This window comes from Armigeres subalbatus, chromosome 3 (assembly GCF_024139115.2).
Source record: "Armigeres subalbatus isolate Guangzhou_Male chromosome 3, GZ_Asu_2, whole genome shotgun sequence".
Lineage (NCBI taxonomy): Eukaryota > Metazoa > Arthropoda > Insecta > Diptera > Culicidae > Armigeres > Armigeres subalbatus.
This window is the reverse complement of record NC_085141.1, coordinates 188,315,405-188,333,562: the sequence shown is the minus strand read 5'-3', so window position 1 is coordinate 188,333,562 and position 18,158 is coordinate 188,315,405. Positions and strand designations below refer to the sequence as shown.

Genomic DNA, 18,158 nt, shown 5'->3' with positions numbered 1-18,158 from the left:
GATATAATCACTCAACACCTTTTCCATAGTTTTCAACAGAACTGATGAAAGACTAATGGGCCTGAATGATTTAGGATGCGTCTTATCTCGCTTTCCTACCTTTGGTATGAAGATAACTTTTACTTTCTTCCATGAAGATGCAATATAATTGAGTCTTAGACTTGCCTTGAAAATCTCAATTACCGGCGGAATCAGCACTGATTCTCCATTTTGAAGCATTGCTGGAATTATTCCGTCCGGTCCGGCAGATTTATAAGGCTCAAAAGATCTCACTGCATTCTCTACCCTGGCTTACGTAAAGATATCGTCAGCCAAGGCTTGTGCAACATTTTTCGCATCATCACACATTTTAGTTGTTCTTGCTGAACATCTTTGACTTTCAAACGAACCACTTGTTGTTGGGCCTTCACACATAATCGATCCTGGAAAATGGGTTTCCATAATCAACTTTAATGTTTCACCAGAAGTTATTGTGGAAAATCCATCCTTTTTTTCAGATTCCCTAGTTCATTAGCATGATTTTTGCAAGTGCCCTCTGAAGTCTCGCGACTTCTGGAGTATTGCTAATATTTTCATACGTTTCAACCCAAGATCTTCTTTTGGATTTTCTTATTTCGTTATTGTACTCAGTAAGTGCACTCCTATACGGAGTCCAATTCGAGGTTCTTTTTGCTTTATTAAAAAGTTTACACTAATCATAATCAGTCATAATCGGCGATTTCACAACATCAAAACAAGTTATCGATTTGCTCTCAAGCTTTGCTCGGTAATTTCTCTAATAGAGACACAAAAAACAATATGTCTTTGATTTTAGATTCCTGCCTAAAATACTGAATTTGTTTGAATAATATTTCGGAGCTCTTTGGAAAAATCAATGAAAAACCGAAACAAATTGAAAATGTTTTAGATAACGACAGGACAGCACAATTGGGTTTAAGAAACGGGACTGTCCCGTTAAATACGGTACGTATGGTCAGCCTACTAATGAACAAAGCAATTCAACGCCGAGATCAAGAGCAGATAAGTTTTAAGAATGAATCAACTGCGAAATCGTAGTGCATAAAATTATTAAATAATACCCAACAGCTTAAAGAATTTTTCCAAAGAAATCGGGTTTGCTAGACTACAACAGACGCTGTTAGCTATTCATGTATCCAGGTAGGTAACATTTACTGCAGACCCTTAAGAAATGCAGGGTCCGCTGTGCTACTATGTACTAATAAAATCCATTACATCCAGTTACGTAGTCCTACGTCACCTTTCCGTACAACCCGATTGAGCTGCATTTTAAGTATTTTATTCCACATATCGATATTTTCATGAATCGATGCTATCTTTAATATCGACTTGTGAAGGTTTGATTGTAACTAAATATTTTACTACATCTTCCTACGTTCAATGCGGTGTTTTTCATTCAAGTTTGTTTGATAAACTTCCCATCATATAATTTTTTTCTACCGATTTTGGTTCACCCTATTATATTATCGTCGATCTGCGAACCAAACGAAAGGTAAATATGCGTACATGTGCAGTGTGGCCCTCTGAGAAGCATGATTGGCCTCTTTACTATTTATTTTATGAATGAATGTAAATCTTCTGACCGGTGTGGAATGTTCTGGCCGAGTGAAAATATGATTTTATTGCATAACAAGAAATGCGACTGACCACTACTTGAACGGAATGTTATTCTCTTGAAGCGATTATGTAAATTAGTTAAACCGGCACATGAACTCCTAAAAGTTTGAGGCTGATACATTCCATTAGGGTTTTGGTTCAAACTCTCCCAGAGGAATCCGGAAACGTCCCATTTGAGGTTATAGATGATATTGATTTTTCCTCCCAGACGGCTGACTGACACTGACCTTTCCTGACACGCAGGCATAATCTTCCTCGGTAACTAAACACAGAAAGAGCTCTGGAGAAGGGCACATACCTCGAAAATTTTCACCAGCAGCTCCACGTACATTCGACGGACGCCCAAGGATTTGCCCATCGAGGCCAAGAAGATGATGAAAAACATCAACGACAGAATCGGTGCCAATGTAATCATCGACAGGACGGCACTAACCGAAGCCAGCAGGACCATTCTGGTTTCTTTTCACCTTTTCGGTAAAGGTGCCCGTTCCAAGCAGTAATGTATTAGATTCCGGGATTCACCTGAACTACACCTTTGAGCGTCACTAGAAAATAATTATATTTCTCCACCGAGAATAATCACTTCACCACCATCACCAGCACTACGCGGTTTGTGCACTCCATAAATCCGTCGAGTGTATCCTTCACTACGCCAAAAATGACCGCGGCAGCGTTTATTAAAATTCCCGACGAGACCGACCGAAACGAGATCCACTAATCACAAGCGCAATCAACAAATTGACAGAAGCAGAACTTTTTGCGTTGCTGTTGCTCGGCTGCTGACTCGCACTCGCGACAAAGGCGAAGCGAGTTTCGTCACCAACCGCGACCAGCTGTCGTTGGGTGCGCCGAGGGGTGGCTCATTATTGACTCGAAACCTAAAACCATCAACAAAATGAAAACAGAGTTTTTTGATTTATATGTAAATAAAGCTCCTCTAATGTTACTTTTGATGTTTAGGAAAAAGTTGTTTTTAATTTTCATATAATTTGGCAATTTATATATACTACAGTACGCATTGTTATCTATTGAAAATATCATGATTGAAAATATCAAACAAATTTATGCTACATTCGCTGCTCATCGATATGCCCCCTGCACAGCATAACCGTCAACATAACGGTTTTGAAAAAGACTATACCCTTCGGGGGGTTAACAAGAGAAAAGCTGTACGAAAGCTCATCAAGTTTTGCTTACACTATGGGTAAGATGAATAAAAAACATGACAACCAAAGAGGTGATATTGTTTTTGCATTTCTGTTTAAATTAAACGAAACAATGTTTTTGTTTCTTTTTTATGTCTTTTTATTTCACCGACGATCTTCGTTTTTAATGTACTCCATTTCAGTAGTGCAAATATTTTAGTATAGTCGTGAACTTATCATTTACATTAATATCAGTGCTGTACAGTTTCCTCGGTTATCTTTTATCTGCATACTGATGTGTTTCACTATGTATCATATACGATCTTTATTTTCCTATACTATATCCATTCAGGTCATTTTAATGACATCAATACTTACTTTTTTGTCTTTTTGTAATAGAATTACCTTCTGCTGCTAGAGCTATATTTGGATACTTAAAACCTCTGTTTTTGTTTCAATCAGTCGATTATAACACTATAATAACAAAAGATGACAACGATGCATGCATTATTAAATGGTTTTTAGCTATTTTTTTGTTTTACACATAGTTGTATCCAGTTTGTCTAAATTTCACGATTAAGCAAGAGTTTAATAACGACGAATGTGGAAATTAATGTATACATTACAAAAAAACAACAATAATAATGATAGTTTAGCATTATGTTCCTAAGAACAATAGGAGAAGATTGTTTCAAGAGCAGTTTTCAGCTTGTTTGTTTTTTCTTATCATGTGGTGCCTTTCAACATTTTCAATGTTCGTAAATACGGTAAATAGTACTTAACATCACATCTGCATAAATATTTTAAATAATCTTATGTCTTCGTTCGTAAAATTTGTAGTTAAAACTGATATGCGGTACGATTTTCTTTAATAAAGCTTCTGCAGGCATTGCTAAACAATTAGCCATCTACATTGTATTAATTTAAAACTTGTTTGAATTAATCCGCTAAAAGAAACCTATGCTGACGGAAATAAAACTTTTAACATGCCATTTAGGCGGACGATAGTTTTCGTTGTGCATGCGATTGAAACGGTTCAGTGCAATAGGTAGAAAATAGACTACAACAGTTAACGAATCTATTAACATAATTTTAACAGTTCAAAATGGCCATTAAGTTTTAAAGACTTCAACTAATTTTATAAATATTGAAACAATATTAAATTTAACACACATACAGCTATATTATATGGGCAAAAATCAAATACATAAAATTAATTTGTGCCAATAATGTCAAAAGTAATACTCATCCAGAATGTCCAATATTTTTCCACGGTTTACCTTGAGAGTTAAGAAGTATAGGCTTAATACTAAGATTGATATTTTTTATCCATGGAATAATAAGCGTGCTTAGAGCTAGCGTTATTTCTCATATTTGCTCGATAAATTTCGATATATTGCTGGAAACAAATAGTAAAATATGCTTGGTTGCTTAGAGAGTGAAGTTCGCAGTCATATGAACTAGAAAGTCAATGTAGGTGGGGTACAACTAATGGTTAGCGGTTATGAAAACGATTATTTCAGTCGAACCAGTGAAATACAAAGTGCATTCAGTTAAATAAATAAATAAAGGATCTTCTAAATTTTCGTCTTGATCATATGAATCTTGCTATAAACTTAAAGAGATACTCAGATCTAACAGTTATTTTTAATTGAATATCTTTAATTGGTATATTTCGTAAACTGTTTGTATGAAATCGTATTTTTTTTCTTAATACTACGCAATTGTCACGGAGTTATGTTTTTATAACCTGATTAAATAAATTCAATTAATAGCACGATTTTTGAATCTTTCAAACGTCGTTTCAATCTGTTAAAATATTGCGCGCCGCTGCAGCACAAAGCGCATTGACATTGACGAACATTGACTTGGAACATTTTTTTTGTGTACCTACACTGGGGTCCCTTTTTACGCGGTTAGATTCTATCAATTTCTCGGTCAACCTTATGATTTCCACTGCTTTTTAAAACCCCCCTGAAGTTCCTACGATTTCTGTGTGATTTTTTTTTGTGGAATCAACTCAATTTTTGAATAAACCTAAAGGCCTCCTCGTAATGCAGGGTAGATCACTTTTGCGTAGTTTGTTGCGGAGTAAGATCTACCTAAACGAGCCCTGGCGTATTCCATTTTTGACGTAGAATTACGTCCTTCGGTAAGATAGGGGGGTCATTCCAAAGTTTCAAATTTGGGATTATCACGAAAAGAGGTCAGGAAGTACGGGAGATTATTTATAAATGAGAGATTATCTATGAAACAGTGACTACAGCAGAGCAAAAGCGTTAGGCACTGCACAACGACGCCAACAAAATAGTTGGTTTAACGAATAGTACCACTTACGGACAACCAGAATGCTGCTAGGAGTCGAATAGTACCATGCTTAACAGAAAACGGTGCAATCTGGTAAGGGCAGAGGAGAGAAGAGTATATGTTAACCAGAGCGTGACAAACCAGCAGTTTAATTAAAGAGATCTGATATCCGAAAATGGCTTTCCGGCGAGATTGATAAAACTTGATGGTATGAATTCAAGTATTTTGATTGCAGACCTGGCGCACTTCTTATCGTGCATTAAAAAATCTGGACACCTCTTGGAATAGGTAAGTGTGCGTGTAGCATTTGCTCACAATGGTGTCGTGGTAACAGGGGTAATGCATCAAAATGTTGATCGCGTATCGAAAAATATGGACTCCTTGCTTACCAATATGATGTGATCGATAGTTGTGACAAAGTTAACTGTTTTTGGAACACTTGTCTGAAATCAGAAAGATTTCCAGCTGCTTCAAATAGACTTCTCCATTTGAGATGTCGCCAACATTCTGGGAAAAGAGCCTGAAGCTGCACATCGAGCTAAAAATCGAGTTGAACGAAACAGCTGCCTGGAAGTTTCCTCATAAAGTCATAAATTCATTCCAAGCAGCATGATGCTTACCATTAGCACCCAAATCCAGTGAAGTTTACATTTTGCGGCTACCTTGAATGTCACTTCTTCGACTGAAATGCGTTGTTCATGGTTTTCGTACATTGCGTTGAATGTCATACAAGAGTGTAACGTTTGTCTGCTAGTAGAACTATGAAAACCACGTATTAATAATGCCCTGACCTATCCTACCACGTGGCTTGACTACCGAAATTGAACCATCTAGTACTGATTGCCACTGTATCCGTTATTCTGCGGAGCAGCGAAAGGATTCCGCGGAGCTCCACCGGGAACATCCAGCGCTCCTCCGGTAGTTTGATAGGTTCCATAACCGTTGTCGCCATTCTGAGTGCCGATCTCGTTGAGACGTGTGCTGGATAACGCCCGCGGTATGGGATTACTCGGAACGCCGTGAGGGGCCAAATGAGCTGTTTCCTCTGCAACCTAAAATTGAACATTATTGTATTAGTTCAAAAAATTTGTAATGCTCATCCCCGCGTTATCATACTTGATGAGGATCCTCCGTGGTGGGAATCTCCGAGATGAATCCTTGCTCTTTTCGATAGAAGTTAATGAATATGAATCCACCTAGGACCAAAATGCAGGTAATGCCGTATCCGCGGAAGGTGGCCGTCGTTCCGAAGTAGTTGACAAACATGCCTCCAATCACTGCTCCGCAACCTCTGCCCAATCCGTGATGTAAGCCTTGTAGGACGCCTGTTACGATAATAAATATTAAATACTTTGAACTGTGAAACAGACTTCAAAATTACCTTGAGCTGAAGACCTTAGGTGTTGTGGAGTATTATGGGCAATGTATGAGCAACAGGCAGCCCAGACGGCAGCATGAGTGATCCCTAAAACACATTTGCGTTTGTATAGTTTTATAATGTTTTATTTGCTTGATGCGGATGTTTACCTTGCATAAATTCAAATGGAAGGACCCACCACGGGTTTTTCAAATACGAGATGTACAAGAACCGTAGAATGTTGCCAACTAATCCAAGACAGAGAACCTGTAATACATGAAAAAATAGGATTAAGTACGCGGCGAAAAAATAAATAAAAAAAAACATTGGTGCTTTTGACCCAAAGGAATACCCTAACCCGTAATTAAAACTTGTTACATATAATAAGATCAGCCAAAAGCGAAGCAAACATTTATTTCCGTTCTCATATTAACTCACCTTTACATGACCAATCTGGGTGATTAGTCGAAAGCTGAAAAAGTAGGCAAAAATCTCTGATATGTGGTTTATCACTGAAGCTACGCCGAACAGTGTCGGTGATCCTCCGTAGTCTTGCAGATGCCAGAACAGGAAAGTGAAGATCAACCCGATGCCGAAGCCCATGAACCAGGCCACAAATAGGAACGAGGCACATTTGATGTCCTTGAATTGTCTCAGCACCGTTACCCATTCCGGCATCTCGCGGGTTGTCTGGGCGAAGATTTTCGTCTGTAAAGCGATAAAGTAAATATCATGTTATCTATTCATTGATCACACGATCTTCAAATAGTGTTTAGGCGTACCTGTGCCCCCAGAGCTTGAGGTGGAGGAGCTGCACCACCTATACCTCCACCACTAGCAGCCAATGCGGGCAGTTGAAGCTGTTCAGCCAGTTGATTCTGCATCTGCTCTTCCTTGGTTGGAGCTTGTTGTACGACCTGTATCTGAGGCTCTTGTGGTTCCTATTGAATATGGACTTCAGGATATCATGCACAAACGAGATACCAAAAACGTTATAACATACCGAAAAGTCGTACTTGAAGGTTATTTGAGTTGCTGAAATCAAAGCTGCACCCATCAAAACTGAGAATGTCGCGAAACATATTGAATAATTCTTCTCTTGCTGTTCAGGTCCACACGGGTGATCTGGGAAGGCGGTTGAATGATCCAACGCAATGCCCACGAAGAACATGGCCAAGCCCCATCCCAACGATCCGAACATTCTCTGGTGGCCGTAGCGATCTGCATCTTCTCCTAAAATGGTAATAACCGCCGAGTCTGCTAACGTAATAGCCGGAGCACTGAAGAATTCTCCGATCACAACCAGTAGTAAAAGTAGGAAGAAGGCTTTTTGAATATCCTAAAACAGACAGAACCAACTTGAGCCACTATTTGTTAATATTCAATAAATGAAATTACCGCAGTCCTGTAAACGATGGACGAGAACAATGGCGACACCCAATCACTGTGCAACTTCTCGTTGAAGTTATTCGCATAACTAACACCTAGTGGGGATTGTCCGGCTGCAGAAATCGGTCTGGCAGATCGTTCGACTCTGGAATGTATTCGATCAATGATTATAAACAGTAAACTCATAGCTTCACAAATACGAAATGTCTTCGGCGTACCTAACAAAATGATTCTCAGGTACGGTGTGTTTCCCGAAGGATACCTCTTCCAGCAGGCTTGGGTCGATAGAGCGTTTCAGAATGCGAGGAACTTGCGGCGTACGCAGCTCGAAATCGGTCGCATTTTTTCGTTCAATACAGCTCGTGGCCGGTGGCTGGATGAATCCGAGTGGCAAAGTGAAGATAATCCAGGCAGCTAATGAGGCAAGCAGCAGCATTTTTCCCTTTTTACATCTGCAAAGAAAGTTGGATCTCAAGAAATATGTCGAAGGGCATAGTATCTTGAAGCACAGACTGTGTGCTTAACGTAGTATTGGAATTTTTCTGGGATTTATCAGCAGCCCTGAAATCCCTGAGGAAGGTCAACGTCAAGGGTCAATACGTAGGAGACTAAACCAACAACGTGTCGTTATATATCCTCCCAGACAAACATACGTCGTTTTAAATTCAATGTTTGATACTCACACGCCGTCCGTTGACATTGTCGTACTAAACTTTATTTTAAGCAGTGTATGCACGTGAAGTGGTGGTAAAGTAATTGAGCGATGGGTTGTCCACAGATAACAGATATTTAGGCTAGAACAAATTTTGTTGAAAATCCTGTGAAAACTTTTGAATTGATATACGTTGGCCCACTACTGCCATCTACTCAACTGATTGCGGAAGTACATACGGGCGCAGCTGATTAGCAACCGTCGAACGCAGCTAATGCATTTTTCAGCCGCATTCGGGCTGCATTTTCCATAACAAATGACCCTTCCCAAGCAGGAGCGACGACCTCGATAACAGAATTTGGTATGAAGTAGCCTTGCATAAGAGGTAAAATACCAAGAAATAATACCAAAAACTTATATGCAGAATACTTGAGGCATAACATGCTTAGGTATTTTAATACCAAACGAATAATAATTGGCTATGCATTTGGTATTGAAATTCAATTTAATAACTGAGTATGTTATGGCTTATGCAGGGCTAGTCCATAACAGAAATGTTGAAAAGTTCTAAACGCGGAGAGCACTGGTTCCGATGATGCATTTCAATCTGTTCTACACAGCCGTACGGTTCCCAACACAAAATGAGCGAGAACAAAGCGAGAATCATCACTTCTCTGTGGAGGCTGCCTATCCGATTTTGTTTTTCGCGCTTGTATACAAGTTCGAATCGTAATCGTATAAAATACTGCAGACTTCAGTGGGCTGGTCATTTAGTGCAAATGTCGGAAGAAAGAATAGCGAAAACAATATTCAACAGAGAACCAGATAGGGGTCGGCGACTTCGTGGAAGGCCACGAACACGCTGGCTGCATGCGGTGGAATTGGACCTGGGGACCCTGAACGTTCGAGGAAACTGGAGGAACATCGCCCAAGACCGACGATTATGGAGCTCTACAATACGCCAGGCATAGGTGTATCGACGCTATAACCAACCAGGTATCCAGGTAGGTATACAAGTTAGATATATTTGTTATCATGGCTTGTTATGATTCGGAATAGTTTTTGACCTTGCTTTTACATTTGTTCATTATCTATTGAGAGCGATTTCTGCAAATCCAGATAAGAATACAAAATTTATGAGTCTAAAATATGGTCAGATGCGAGGGATTCTATTGTTTACTACATAAATGTTTTTTCCTCACTGCGATGATGGAATGAACATCTTTTGAATGAGATTGCATACGCGTAAACCTAGCTTCCGCTGATCGATTGCAGACATATATTCCTGTGGAATAGCGTAGTTGAGGATATTCTCAAGTTTTCCCATAAATTTAGGTGTCATTTAGAATTTATAAGTTAGAGGAGCTATGCGAAACGATTAGAGAGCCTATAGACGAGGTAGGATCGCATGACACATATACAGCGTCCGGAAATTGAAGCGCTACATCAGAATGAGCAGATAGTTTGGTCAAAACAAAAATATTTCATTTAATTTTCATTCAATTTCACAAGACAACTTACCACTTTTTGAAAGCTTACTGGTCAAGTTCACTTTTTCCGTCCTTAATTTAACCACTCGTCGCAGACGATCGAGGAACGTAGCGTACGAGGCTGATTTTGTGGGGTTTTACAAGATGCCGCCAGACGTCGCTTCAGGACTTTGGCACATCACTTTTTAAGCCGGTGTCTAAAACTGTCGTAATACCCAACCCCTGGTATCAAAATAACTACGTGCCCACGAATTGGCGACTTTTTGTAGAACTAGTTCCCATACGAATTTGTTTAATATTATGTCTACTAACTTATGAAGCAGTTCAATTACTGGATTATCTAGTAAAAAGGAAGAGTAATGTGGTAAAATCAGTTTGTGACGCGGTATGTTTTGTTCAAGACGTCATTGATGGAGAAGGCAACGTAGCTAGATAACGCCACATTGACCAGACGCGTTTTTTGGGACATTTTAGATGTCGCAGTAGCAGCCTACTTTGGAACATGTCCGCCTCCCACAAATCCAATTACAAACCTTCAGTACACCAGTATGCACGTTAACTCCTCGTTGTACATGTCGTTAATTTAGTAGAAGACCGGTCTCCCGGACGTCGAGACATTTCATTACCTGAATGGATGTCGCATAGGTTTATCCAAGGTTCTCAAAGAGCCGCGGTTCAAAACTAAGGCAAACACCCAGATTGGACACTTCGAAGAAACAGTATAATGGCACCAACCTCCTGAGGTGTCGACATGTTCAAGCTTTCCTAGAGATACTATTTAACAAACACAAGATCGTATATCTTAGCGAATAAATGTACAAAGTGGAGGCCATATACGTACACTTTGCATGCAGTCAAATGGAGGCATGCGTCTATATCACCTCCACCTCCACCATATTTGCTACCATGCGACATTGTGTTGGCTGGGTAGTGTTGACTGAAGAGTTAGGCTAGGAGCTTCAGTCCTTGCTGAAAAGCTTTGAACAGGTCGTTCAGAACCTGGATCAGCTTATCAACACCAGGATTACAAGGATTTGTTATAGCTGAACATCCTCGGTTCCCACCTAGATCCGGTCACACGTCGAGAGTGGGAAAAGTATTAAGCCTCTAAAGAACATCATTCCATCAAGGGTTCAACGGAGTTCCTTCAAAAACAAGTTCGTGTGCTAGGTTCACTACCTTTTAAACCTGTTAGTCCCGAGGGATAATCGGCAGGTCTTTCCAAGAAGATGTTTGTAGTCCCGCGAACAAGTCATAGCGCGGTTCAAGCATCTGGTGGCTTGCCCAGAGTCTCAACAGCTGTACCAATATCCAACTTTGCAACGTCTTACTTTGTCGGGTCGATATAAACCAATAACTCGCTGCCGTGCCGTAATTGCCTTCGTAGTGGACATAAAGTTTCCGAGTGCTTCTCACACTTCGTTTGTAGGAAATGAAATGCTTTGCTTGTCGGACAGGGGTGATGGAGCTGCACCCCATCGAAGACATCAACATAGGATGAATCAAATACCGCAAGTACGACGTCGATTGCCGGTAACCGCGAAGCCCGAAGGTCTATGATGTTCCGCGTGTGAACAAATGAAGGCCTCTTGTAAGCCTCACCACGTTGACCGAGGTGAATTGGCGATAAACGAGAGTGACAGCCAGGACTCCTAGTGCGGTATTCAATCACATAATGAGGCAGTAATATTGAGTCACTTAGTGTGGAACTCTTAATTAGTAACATCTGTGTCTAAAAAAAATTCCCAAAACGGAATTTCTCGACCTTCCGTGAGTGCAGTGTGTGTCAGTGCAGCTCGGAAGGTCAGGGTGAACCCGGAGTTCACCATCCTGTAGCTAGGGACCGGCTTATTGGCAGAACCTGTAGGTTAGGCAATCCCTGGGATGATATTCAGGTAAGTCTGCATCCTTAGTCATAGGCAAACACCAAACTTATAACGGAGAAATTGTGTTACCTTGAATTTCCAACGAAGGCGTTTAGCATAGGACATCTCAATATGCGGATCAAACACAAGGCTGTCAAATTTTGATTTTCTCGAGTTCGTGACAAGCCTTCCCAACGACAAGCATTCAAAGGAAGATTCCACAAGCCGTGCAACTAGCGGATCCAGCTTTGTTCAACTTCAAGGTGGTTGACTTGATTCTCAAGATTCAGCATTTCTTTGCGTTCTTTAACACCGGCAATGAAATATATCCGGAGTGATTTGCGATTTGGACGTACCTGCGTTTGTAAACATTGGGTTATGGTAACGTTTTTTCCGGAATCAATTTCCGTATCTAATAAAGGAAAGCTTAATTTGTCGGATACATACCGTGATTTTCACAGATACCTAATGATTGCTTTGGCAGAAATTTACATTCTAAACGTTTGTTTATAAAAACATGTTCGGCCAAATCGCAAATCACTCCGGAAATCTTGGGAATGATCTCGACTGCGTGGTGTTCGGTCAGGTGATTACTAATCGCTCTAATCCTAAAAGTTTCTGCAATAGGGCACTGCACGGAAACATCTCTTTCTCTTTCGTTCCTCATAAATTTTGACGTTTACTGGCCTTGTTGTTTTCTAATTTCTTTGCAGCGAGAAAGAGACAAAGCAGTCCGTGCAGTGTCCTATATGGCAGCTACGGCACAGAGAACAGACATGGAAGCTCGTGTGTAAAGAATTAAATCGCACCTCAGCGCCGCCAACGCAGGCTGCCCGACATAAAAACTCATAACATAATATAATATCACTAAGTGATGGCGTTGGCATACACTACATAAACAATGTAGTGCTGCCACCTAGGAGCGATTCGGAATGAACACTAGCGCTAAAAAGTAAAATACGGCAATTTTTACCCATATTCATCTATATTCATCAGCACACTAGCACCGCGCAACGGAGGCGTAATGACATACTTAAAAATTCCCAGTACACACGTTTGCCACTTTTACACAACTACGCGAATGAAGATGAACGTCTGTTCTCTGTGTTGGAAGGACCATCGAGTTAGGGAACACAATATCAAACAATTTTTATAGCATGTATAAATATGGTTTAGGGTTGTTTGGCTGAATGCCAAATTAAAATTTGTTTCCTTATTAAGTGAAGTAAGAAGTGAGACGTTCGATGTGAATACATAGTGCAAAGTGAAAAATAAGAAGTGAGAAAAGAGATGTTCGAAGTGAGTTCCAAAAAATGGAAGTAAGTACTGAATCTCACTGATGTGTGCAGTAGCAAGTGAGAAGTGAATAATGGGAAGTGAGTGAAGAGAAGTGCGTCTTCTTCGTCTTCTTCTTCTTCTATGGCTCATGAATCATGAAACATTACATATAAAGATAAAAGGAAGAAGGAAGATGGAAACAGAAAAAAGGAAAAAAAGAAAAAGAAATAGGAAAAAGGAAGAAAGTAAAAGAAAGAGGAAAGAATAGAAAATAGAAAGATAAAAGTAAAGTAAGAAGGAAGAAAAAGAAGGAAGAAGGGAGAAATTAGAAGGAAAAAAGGAGTTGGGAGGAATAATAATTTCACAATTACTCATTACTCACTTCTCACTTCCCCCTTCTCATTTCTCATTTTTCATTACTCACTTCTTACTTCTTACTTCTCACTTCTTACTCATTTCATCTCCCTTTTTACTTCTCACTTCTCCCTTTTCATTTCTCCCTTCTCACTTCTCACGTTATATTGTTTATTAGATCTGAGAATTATCTCATTTCCTTGCTCATTCCCCACTTCTCGCGTTTTCACAAACATGAGTTTCTATTTGTCGTATTGAGGCGAGTTTGCTTCTGTAACGACAATAGAGGATCGCTTGCCACCGAGCGTCCGACCAGCTGCGGTGTGTGATACTGCAGGGTATCATCGTTTCTCTTTTTCTTGATTGATGACTTGTGAGGGAAGTCAGATTTTTTCTTTTTTTGCAAAAGATGTTTAATTTTGATACACATAGTTAAGTTTGCCATTTTAGGGTGTTTTTATAAGATATTGCGAATCAAACGCAACCGACTGTTGTTCAATTATGATACACATAGTTGGGTAGAGAGAAAAGGGTGTGAAATGTTGCCAAAGTAGATTCCATGGATACGGGGAATTGACTGATATCCCATAGTTATTAGCTGGTTATGGAACAACTTCTTGCAAGGGCAGCTGATGTATAATTGGTAATACGTCAGTGTACTTAATGGAATGGTGTGGTTTCAAGTCCCACCGGCAGCCGAATCTTTTTTCGCAATATCTCATAAAAACACCTTAAAATGGCAAACTTAACTATGTGTTTCAAAATTAAACATCTTTTCCAAAAAAAGTTAAGTATCTATGTTCGTCAAGTAGAGTAACCGCTCCTTGATTCATAAAATGTACTCAAATCAATTACAATCGAAAACAAAGAACTGAAGCACAAATCGCTTTGTTTCTCTTTCTTGGGAATTTTGTGAAAATTTTTAATTCCTTAGTAATAAAAAAACTTACCGATCAGCATAGCTTCCCCAAAACGGTGCGGATAGAAACTCGACAAACGGTCTGGTACCAATCAGTAATCCACACTGGCCAGGGTTCATGCCCATTTGCTTGAAGTAAACTCCCATCAGCGGAAAAAGAGACCCGAATGCTGCATAGAAAAAGAAATAGAACGTCTTCACGGGTAGCAGTTCTTGATCCACCGATCCGCACAGCATTTCCAAAATATCAGATTTGCCTCTAATTTTGTGCGTTGATTCTTTAGCCTGAGGATAGCTGTGGGGGTTGACATAGAAGGCAAACAAAAAAAAACACACATTAATTCAATCAATATTTTTTCATCCCTTGGTAAAGCTATCTTCATTTTGCTACGCAATGCTAGAAGACACTTGAAAACACTCACAGATTTGGATCGACTTCTCCCAACGCCTCTGGGTCGACCATAGGTCTGGCGACGCCTTGCGGACGCATCGGAATGTTCTGCTCCTGTTGGTCATAATTTCCATACTCATTCCCCCCGTAGTCGTTGTTCGAGAATTGCTGCATTTTGATGAACGACAATCAATATTTTCAGTTCGGCCTTTCGCGAATTTACTTTTATTGAACTCAACCAAAAAGTTTTTTTTTGTACCGATGCACGTTAGTTTCGAGACGTATGAATTTTTCAGCCAACCTTTTATTTCATACTGTAAGAACCGATCATTATCCTAGAGTGCATTCATTGGTGGAAAGAATCACTCTTAATTTCATTCACCACAGTGACATAACATATGCGATTTCTACCAGGAACACCTTACTTTTATATATGAAATACAACGAATTTACACGCCCCACTCGTTATTTTAATCGAAAGACCTTTTTTCGATGTGCTCGATGGGGTAGAACACCAATTTTCTCGAGACTGTAGCGAATTTGTTCCGTGAAGCTAGTGAAAAACCGAACCGCACTAAATACGAGTGAACAGGATCAATAAGCACAATATAATACGAGAAAAAGCTTCCCGTAATCGATAAAAACCTACATCTTATCGTTTGGCCCGCGCATGCCTAGGAATCGCTCCACCGTTTTCGGCGAGGCTTCCGTTAAAAGCATGTTAGGTACACACGTGAGAAGGATATTGGCGGTTATCAATTTGATGGAGACGCATATGAAAAGAAGTATCGACAGTTGTCACTTCATTCGAAACGCCTCATATCACACGAGACATAGAATAAGCACAATTATTACTATGTCTTCATAACTTGAAAAATATTCAGAGAATAAATCAATTTTAGGCGAAACGAAGTTTGTCGGGTCTGCTAGTGAAATATATAACAGAGTGAAATAACTATCATGTTTTATGTCCTGCAACCTGCATCATGTTTTATGTCCTGGAATGCACAAAAAAACTGGGATAGATACATTCTGGGTGAAATTAGATATGTTGTAACTCTGTCCTTTATCATCCGATTCAAATGGATGCCTGAACACGAATTTTATGTAGTGCAACGATATGTCTATGGAACGTATAGTCTTTGGAATCCGGAGATATTCTGGGGTTTTCAAAGGTAGGACAGAACCGTTAATTTATGGTGGATTTAAGGATAAGTGTTGGTTGAGAACAGTATAATGTTTTTTATAATGTATAATGTATGTCTGTATAATGTATAATTCAATCAAAGTTAATTGCCCATATTTCGGGTATTAAGCCAACCGAAGTGGTTATTAATTATTATGTCTGAAACTCAATTTATGCAAAAAATGTATTGGATGGTAACCACTTCCTTCTGTGTGGATTGATCCCACGTCCCCAGTACGCTAAACAGGTGCTTTCCCTACTAAGCTGTACGAAGGACCTCCGTCGTCCTGCTTAGGTGCCCGACAGAGTGAGCGCGACGTGGTATTCGACGCGACACGCGACTCATGCAAAAATTCCAAGCACCAGGCACAAAGCCGATCTCTCGCAATCTAACTATGTTCAGAACTCATGAGACAGAGTTAATTCTGAAAATAGATCTTTTACAGTGATTCCTCCAAAAAATTTTCTTGAAATTTCTTCATGAATTTCTTCTATAGTTTATCCGGGAGGGTGGGTAATTCCTAGGGAAAATACTAGCCAAAATTCAGTCTTATGCCTTCCTCAGACTGGCGGCTACAAAGCAAGGCCATGACTGGATTCAATTCATGGTACGGTCTAGGTTATTGTTGGTACTTTCTGGGACACGTATTGTTTATTCCTCAGAACTTCTGGCTAAGGGCATCCTATAGCTCCTAGATAAGGAGTTCTTAGAGTGAATTAAAAATCTGGGAGAATAGCCCCGCCCTCCTCTCAGAACTCTTGGGAAAGAATTTCACAAGAATTGTTTTAGAAGTCCGGTTGAAAGAAATCCTCAGAATAGAAATAAAAGAAATCTCCTATAATTCATGGGAAAAGTTTTCCTCATAATTCGAGAAAGAGAAATTCTCAAGAGTTGTCAGAGAGAAGAATTATCTAGAATTTCTGAGCTGAGGTGAGTAATTCGTCCGGATCATCGAAGGATGAATTCCTCCAGATTCATGAAAGAGGAATTCCTCTTAATTCTTGGATTCTCTAAATTCGTGAAAGAGGAGTTACCCTGATCTTTTGGAAAAGCAATTCCCCAAAATTCCAGAATAGGTGTTTCAGAGAATTTCTGTAGAAGGAATTCTTGTAGGAGGAATTTCCCAGAGTTTCTGGAGGAGCAAAGTAAGAATATTTCTCAATTCTTGTATAACGAGTTCCCAGAATTCCTGAATATAAATTTCCCCAAAATATCTGAGGAGAGTATTTTAAAAGAATTCCAAAAAAACAGGAATACCTGGGTTGAATGGACGGGTGAGCTGCAGTTCTGCAGTAATAATTTGGTGGAATTTAAATATTAATTGGAAAATGAGTTTCATAAAGTTCATGGAGCAAGAATTTCCTAGAATTCCTGAGGAACAACTTGTTCAGCATTCAAGAAAAATGACAGTCTACAAGGGCCAAAGTTCCGAAAATCCTTGGAGGAAGAATTCTTCATAATTTCTGAAGGGGTAAGTACTCAGAGATGCTAGGAAAGAATTCCCCAGAATTCCTAGGGAAGGAATAACTCTATAATTTTTCCTTGAGATCTTTCTGAAACTCTGTAATTAATGAGTTTAGAAGAATTCCTGGAGAACGAATTTTGCAGAATTCCTGGGGAGGATTTTCTCAGAATTTAAGAAATAGGAAGTCCCCTAAATTCTTAAATGATTATTATTATTTATTCAGGCTAAGGCCGAAGTGGCCTGTGCGATACATAAGAGTCTTGTCCCCGTCGGATCGTTGTCGAGAACCATTGTCACTGGGTTACTGTCCGACATTCTGGCTACGCACCCGGCCCACCGCAGTCGTCCGATTTTCGCGGTGTGAACGATGGATGGTTTTCCCAGCAGCTCATGCAACTCGTGGCTCATTCGCCTCCTCTACGCACCGTCCGCTATCTGCACCCCATTATAGATGGTACCAAGCACTTTCCTTTCAAAAACTCCCAGTGCGCGTTGGACCTCCACGAGGATCGTCCAGGTCTCGTGTCCGTAGAGAACTACCGGTCTAATGAACGTTTTGTAGATTGTACGGCGGCGAACTCTATTCGATCGAAGTGTCTTGCGGAGCCCAAAGTACGTACGATTTCCAGCCACTATGCGTCTCCGAATTTCTCTTCTTGTATAATTTTCGGCAGTCGCCATTCGCCAGTGAGTCCAAGTACACAAATTCTTCTACCACCTCGAT

General features: G+C 39.9%; 2 protein-coding genes across 3 annotated transcripts in view; both read right to left on the bottom strand.

Annotated features, from left to right (window-relative positions):
- The window catches only part of LOC134225872 (glycerol-3-phosphate acyltransferase 3), a 47,724-nt gene extending 45,254 nt beyond the window's left edge, over nucleotides 1–2,470 (bottom strand). The window contains exon 1 of one of the 2 annotated variants that reach the window (XM_062706291.1): nucleotides 1,934–2,470. In XM_062706291.1, coding sequence (XP_062562275.1) covers nucleotides 1,934–2,086 — 153 coding nt within the window. In that variant the 5' untranslated portion in view covers nucleotides 2,087–2,470. The remainder of the gene's footprint in view (nucleotides 1–1,933) is intronic. The other variant, XM_062706292.1, reaches the window with a different exon arrangement.
- A 446-nt stretch (nucleotides 2,471–2,916) lies between these two features.
- LOC134227239 (major facilitator superfamily domain-containing protein 6) lies at nucleotides 2,917–15,372 on the bottom strand. Its single transcript, XM_062708588.1, has 11 exons — nucleotides 14,814–15,372; nucleotides 14,423–14,686; nucleotides 8,052–8,285; nucleotides 7,843–7,978; nucleotides 7,448–7,783; nucleotides 7,227–7,385; nucleotides 6,883–7,152; nucleotides 6,615–6,711; nucleotides 6,469–6,552; nucleotides 6,204–6,412; nucleotides 2,917–6,139 (listed from the first exon to the last, which is right to left on the bottom strand). Exons 1-11 carry the CDS (start codon nucleotides 14,954–14,956, stop codon nucleotides 5,918–5,920), a joined length of 2,154 nt encoding a protein of 717 aa, XP_062564572.1. The 5' UTR covers nucleotides 14,957–15,372; the 3' UTR covers nucleotides 2,917–5,917.
- Nucleotides 15,373–18,158: the final 2,786 nt, after the last annotated feature.